The sequence below is a fragment of the Coffea arabica genome, chromosome 2e, assembly GCF_036785885.1.
Source record: "Coffea arabica cultivar ET-39 chromosome 2e, Coffea Arabica ET-39 HiFi, whole genome shotgun sequence".
Taxonomy (NCBI): domain Eukaryota; kingdom Viridiplantae; phylum Streptophyta; class Magnoliopsida; order Gentianales; family Rubiaceae; genus Coffea; species Coffea arabica.
In genome coordinates, this window is record NC_092313.1 from 72,172,724 (window position 1) to 72,178,723 (window position 6,000).

Here is a 6,000-nt window from a genome sequence, read left to right on the forward strand (position 1 = left end):
TCCCTTTTGAGTACTCCCCATCGCTCTACTGTCGTATTGTCTGTTAGCCCAATATTCACTGCGAAGCCAGCTTTCCATCTTTCCCAGCATTATGCCTTTCGTTGGCTTAGTCTCTAACCAAATTCTCATATTCATCTCCTATTTTCCAACCAGCTCTGGGGACAAGGTTATTGCGCTGAACTGAATTCCCCATGAGAAAGAAGTACCAGATGATTTCCGGTAAGTTCTCAAGTGTATTTTGCAAATGAGCTTCTTTATCAAGACGCAAACAGCCTTGGTTGCCTGCCTAAACCGTCTCGCTGGAATGAGATCATTACATTTTTTTTCGGATCACTGCATACCTTGACTAAGGCTAATCACTAGTTGTAAGTTGTAACTGCATAATCATGAGTGTCGTGAAGAGGATCGGCTTAAAGCAGCAAAAGAAGTGGGCCACAATGAAATGTTAATTGGGTACTGCGCAGCATTAAAAATATGAAAAATCGTTCAACATGTCATTCACTTTTGAAATGTTAATCTTACACCTCTTGTAGATTTAAATTTGCAAAATTTGGCCTCAACTTAAGTTTTCAACTAATTTTTAATAGGGTTATTATCACTTTACCCCCTTAAACTATATCACTACTATCAGTTTACCCCATAACGTTATTTTTTAATCACTTTACCCCCATAAGTAATTCAACTCAACATGTTAAGAAATTTTGGACAAAATACCCTTTTATTTTATAGTATTACTACATTGTTATTATCGCTTTCTTCGTTTGGATTATAGTGATACAATCGCTTTAGTTCCTAACACTATTTTCTAGACATTTTACCTTATTATTAATCTAACTAGTATGGTCAAAAAATTTTAAATATATTTACCCTTTTTATATATAATTAAAAATAAAAAAGGTTGGAATGATTATTCTTCCTTTTTTCACTTTAAGAGATAGAAAAATTCTTTTTTTTTCATACTTATTACTACTAGGAAAAGAAAAAGAGATAGGAAAGAAGGAGACAAAAAATTAGATTTTGCAAAAAAAGAAAATAAAGAAAAGTCTAACATTATCGTATTACTTTAAGGTTATCGGGATTAGAATTGAAATTTGGTGGTAAACAAAAAAGTGAAATAATTTTAAAATAATAAAAGTATTTAATTCTTTCTTATTTGTAATTTTTAAAAAAAGAATTGAGCTCTCTCTCTCCCCCTCCCCCTCTCCATATTTCTATTTTTTTTCAATATTAATAAGATTGCCAATGAAAAAAATTAATATTTTGACTTTTTTTCTTGATACTAAAAAGAAGAAGAGTCACTCTAAATTTTTTATTATTTTGATTATGCAAAGAGAGGGTATTTTCTTCTAAAGTTTTTAATTTGCTAAGTTGGTTTAATGGTAGGATAAATTGTCTAAAAAATAATTCTAGGGTGTAAATTGATAATGAGACTATATTTTATGGGGGTAAAGTGATAATAATTTTAAGGGTTAAACATGTCTTTTCACTTTAATTAATAAACTCCATTAAGTTTGACCATTAGTTTTGGGGATAAAATGACTAAAAGATAACGTTAAGGGGGAAATTGATAGTAGTACCAAACGTTAAGGAGGTAAAGTGATAATAACCCTTTTTAATATGAAATCGCCACACAATCAACATGTAGTCATTTTCTTTTATGTATAAATAGGTCAAATTCAACTTTTTTTTAGTGTAAAAAATGAATATGGATTAGGTCAAATTTCACATTTTTTTGGGAAAAAAAATGAATATGGTTTGAGTCAGATTCTACGTTTTAGGAACAAAAATAAATATGGATTGAATCATTTGTTTAACTATAAATGAGATTTAACCTTTTTGTTAAAAAAAAAAAAGATCATATGTGGTCACTTGATGGATTAAGGATAAATTTTATCGACTTAATTTTGTAGGGGATACAAAGTTAGCATTTAAAAGTGAAGAACGAAAAAATTCGTTTGGCGAAATGTAAAAAACAAATTATATTTTAAACGATTTTTCCTTAAAAATAAAAATAATCTGAATTTGTAGTCCTTTCTTTTATTTTTTTATTTTTTGAAGAGAGAATTTGAAAATTTTCCGGTGGGCTTCTTTTCTATCTCCTTAAAGTGTTTCAGTGTGAATTTACCTTTTTCTTGAAGGGACATAATATAGGAGGACCTATCAAAATTCACGTTTTCAGTGTATGTATGTCACAATAAATAAAACTAGCCAGCTGAATATTTCTCAAGACTTTTATGCTTTTCATTTCAAGGGACAATTGATTATTGATCTAGGAAACAAGAAAATCAAAAAGTAATTGAGGAATATGCGATATTTTTCTATATCGTTTAGGAGGAAATGTTGGGGTAGTCAATTAAAAACCCTGAAAGATTGTTATCGTTAGGGGAAAAAAAAAATTAAAAACCCTGAAAGAATAAAAAACAAAACGAAAAAGTAAAATCCGACTGGAACGTTACGACGTCGGATTATTCATACATTTCATTTCCGTTCTCCCGTTGAACCCTACTAAAACCCTCTTCTGTGTCCAATTTCAAGAAATAGCCCCAACAAGGGTTTAGAAGAAGGAAGTTAAAAATGGCGAGCCGTCTCGTTCATTTCCGACCGACGGCGAGACTTCGGTGGCTGTCTACAGCAACAGAAACGGCAACGGCAACGGCAACGACAGCGACAACGGCTGTGACCCAAGATACAGCAACGGCTGTGACCAAAGACAAGCCTAATATCTCTCTGTTCAGGAAACTGAAGGAGCTGAATATTGGACCAGGCTCAGACGCTAATGTTTCAGTGGTTCTAGATGAATGGGCCAATGAAAGTCAGGCTAAACGATTCGATGTTGCTAGACAAATCAATTTTCTCCGATTCCGCAAACATTACCATCTAGCCCTCCAGGTAATTTCTTGAATTTGGTTATTTTCTTCTTTCTTCTTCTTTTTTTTTTTTTGTAAAAATTGTTTCTTTAGGCATTCCTAGATTTGTGGATGAATGAATATGCGACACGTGAGATTTATGCTTTAGATGGTTTATTGTGCTTGTGGAGTGTATTTATTCAAATCAAGTTGCTGTATTCTTATTGGGTGCTAAATTGTTGTCATGTGGTGAAATTTTCTTTGTAATTGATATTAGTATGCATTCTAATCTTTTGTTTCGATTTGAATAAAAAAAACTTTGATTGTTTTATTCCTTTTCGAATGCTTATTATTCTTAGACAGATAGCGAATGTGATTGTGGAAAAGAGCATTACTTTATCATAGGAAGAAAAGTCATTTGTTGGGTATGCAAGAAGTGATTGTTTATTTGGGTAATATGGTCGGGTTGGAAACAGCATAGATGTGCTGTTTGTTAGCATTGACAACTATTTGTAAAACAGGGGAGGCATAGAATTTGGGTAGCAGATGATATGTTTATTGAACATTAGATGCTCAGTTTTTGTAGGAAGCTTTTTACCCTTATGGAAACAAAATCTGGGATGTATTCTTTTAATATGCTTGTTGAAAATAGGTAAAGGATCAAGCGTGGGTTGTATAGGAAATTGTACCTGTATACCAACAATGGGGATTGATGAGGAAGGAACAAGTTGAATTGTAGATTAAATTGTAGTTATCTATCAACTTCAGGAAATATATAGACTTTGCATGGACATCTGTTGAATTAATAATATCTTTTCCTTCCTTAGATGGCATTTTATTTGCTTCTGTTTGTTCTCAAACTGGATAGTTTGGTTTGGACTTTGTAATTGTTTTCCTTATCTTGTTACTAATGCAGCTATCAGAATGGCTGGAGAGCAGCAAGATTGAGATGAACAATGCTGACCGAGCTGTGCAGATTGACCTTCTTGCAAAAGCTAAGGGTATTGCTTCAGCTGAAGTTTATTTTGATGGTCTTCAGGGATCTGCAAAAACAAACAAAACTTATGGAGCACTTCTTAACTGTTACTGTAAGGAGAAAATGTTGGATAAGGCTGTCCAACTCTTTGCCAAGATGAAGGAGCTGAATTTTACTTCCACTCTGAACTATAACAATGTGATGTCTTTATACTTGAGCAGTAACCAGCCCGAACAAGTCCCTCTGCTTGTGCAAGAATTGGAGCAGAATAAACTTAAAGCAGATAAATATACTTGCAATCTGTTGATTAACAGCTATGCTTCCTCAAATGATATAAACGCAGCGGAGAAAGTTCTTGAAAAGATGAAGAAAGATAAGGTAAAGTATGATTGGTTCACTTATGGGAACCTAGCAACTATTTACGTCAATGCTGGACTTCTTCCCAAGGCCAAAGAAATGATAGGAGAGATGGAGAAATTTGAAAATGTGCGTGATCGTGAGTTTTTCCATATGCTAATCAACTTGTATGAGCTTATGTCTGACTTGGCTGGGGTTCATCATGTGTGGAACTCCCTCAAGTCAGTTTTCCCCTCCCCCAGTAACACTAGCTATCTCATCATGCTGTTGGCTCTGTTTAAATTGGGTGACCTGGAAAACCTGGAGAAGTATTTTAGAGAGTGGGAATCTCAATGCTCATTGTACGATGTCAGACTATTCAATGTGGTCTTGGAATCTTATCTTAATAGGAACATGATTGGGGAAGCTAATGCTCTCTATGAAAGTATGGTGACCAAAGGAATTGATCCCACCTTAGCGACACTGAATATTTTCACAATCTACCACATTAAGAATGATCAGATTGATTCGGCTCTGAAGTATCTGGAGATGGGTGCATGCAAGACAATCCCAGAGGAACATAGGTGGTTTCCTACAGATGAGACTATCAAATTGTTTTTAGAATATTTTGAGAAGAAAAATGATGCGACTAGAGCTGAGAAGTTTTGTAACAGCATGAAGAAGATTGGTCGTCTTGATTCTACCGTTTATGCATCTCTGCTTTCCAAAAGTTGATGACTAGATCACTGCATCGAAGTATAGAGGTGTTTCTGATTTAAATATGGCAGTGAGAAGAGGCCTTGACAATTTGATATTTTATACTGGCCTAATTCAAGTCTTGCAAGGAATTCGAGTTTATGTTCACAAATGCTATTGTGCGAAGCAAAGCTGGCCTGTACTGAAACCTAAACTATGGTGGTGAAAATCAATTTTGCCATTAATTCATTATGTCGTCACAAGATGGTCACACACTCTAGTCATTGTGGCTTTTTGACCTTCTCCTAGACATGCCTCAATTGTATCCTATCATTCCTTAGCCTCTAGACCAACCACTTGATAATAGGGTTATAAAATGGGTACTAAGTGAATTTGGGATCAAATTTAAGTTACACTAAATTCAACCCACTTAAAGGTAGGATTGATCAGTGTACACATACACACTCTATTACATGCATGTAACACACATAACAAAAATAAAATAGAATAAGAGGTAGGTTGCTTTTTTCCTTGGATGACTATATATGAATCTAATCTTCATTAACTGTATATAATGCATTTTCTTTGTCCAACTAGAAAAAAATTGCTTACTTGTAATTTTAGTAGATGAAGATATTCAAACTAATTTCAGGACTGAATGAATTTTCCACATATTGCATTCCGTGTATTTTACTATATGTTAACATGAATGATATAGAATTTGAATATGGGTCAACTTGAATATCAGTCATAAGTCCAATTTCTTCATAAACCAAGAATTGAGTTTGAATTCAAGAATATGATTTGTTATGTGAGTCGAGCTCAAGCATATCAAAACTCAAACTTATAAAATCCAATTGACAGACCTATTTCACTTGAACAGATAAAATGCTCAAATAAGATCAGTGGAATTCATTAACTTGATTGACAACAGTTCATGAAGGACCCTTTTATGTCCATTTGACTGTATTACTTTTGTCAAAAGCCAACTATTGAGCTTAGCAAGTATTTCGCCCCAAGTACCTGTTTTATACCCTGATAAGGATTTCGCACGAAAATTACCCTCAATGTGCACGATCAGGATGTCCTCCTAAGTCCCAGGGCTTATCCGATTTCATAACCAGTGTCCAAAGCTATTTAGGTCGG

The 6,000-nt window shown here is 34.0% G+C and overlaps 1 protein-coding gene across 1 annotated transcript; it reads left to right on the plus strand.

Moving 5' to 3' along the window:
* Positions 1 to 2,470: 2,470 nt before the first annotated feature.
* LOC113732975 (pentatricopeptide repeat-containing protein At4g01990, mitochondrial) lies at positions 2,471 to 5,103 on the plus strand. Its single transcript, XM_027259053.2, has 2 exons — positions 2,471 to 2,889; positions 3,763 to 5,103. The coding sequence occupies exons 1-2, from the start codon at positions 2,575 to 2,577 to the stop codon at positions 4,891 to 4,893; spliced, it is 1,446 nt and encodes a 481-aa protein (XP_027114854.1). The 5' UTR covers positions 2,471 to 2,574; the 3' UTR covers positions 4,894 to 5,103.
* Positions 5,104 to 6,000: the final 897 nt, after the last annotated feature.

What these genes read in the sequence shown, in the direction of transcription:
- LOC113732975 (XM_027259053.2), top strand. Translation starts at nt 2,575, where the DNA reads ATGGCGAGCCGTCTCGTTCATTTCCGACCGACGGCGAGACTTCGGTGG. An exon ending in ATTACCATCTAGCCCTCCAG is followed by an intron (nt 2,890 to 3,762) that starts GTAATTTCTTGA and finishes TTACTAATGCAG; the next exon opens with CTATCAGAATGGCTGGAGAG.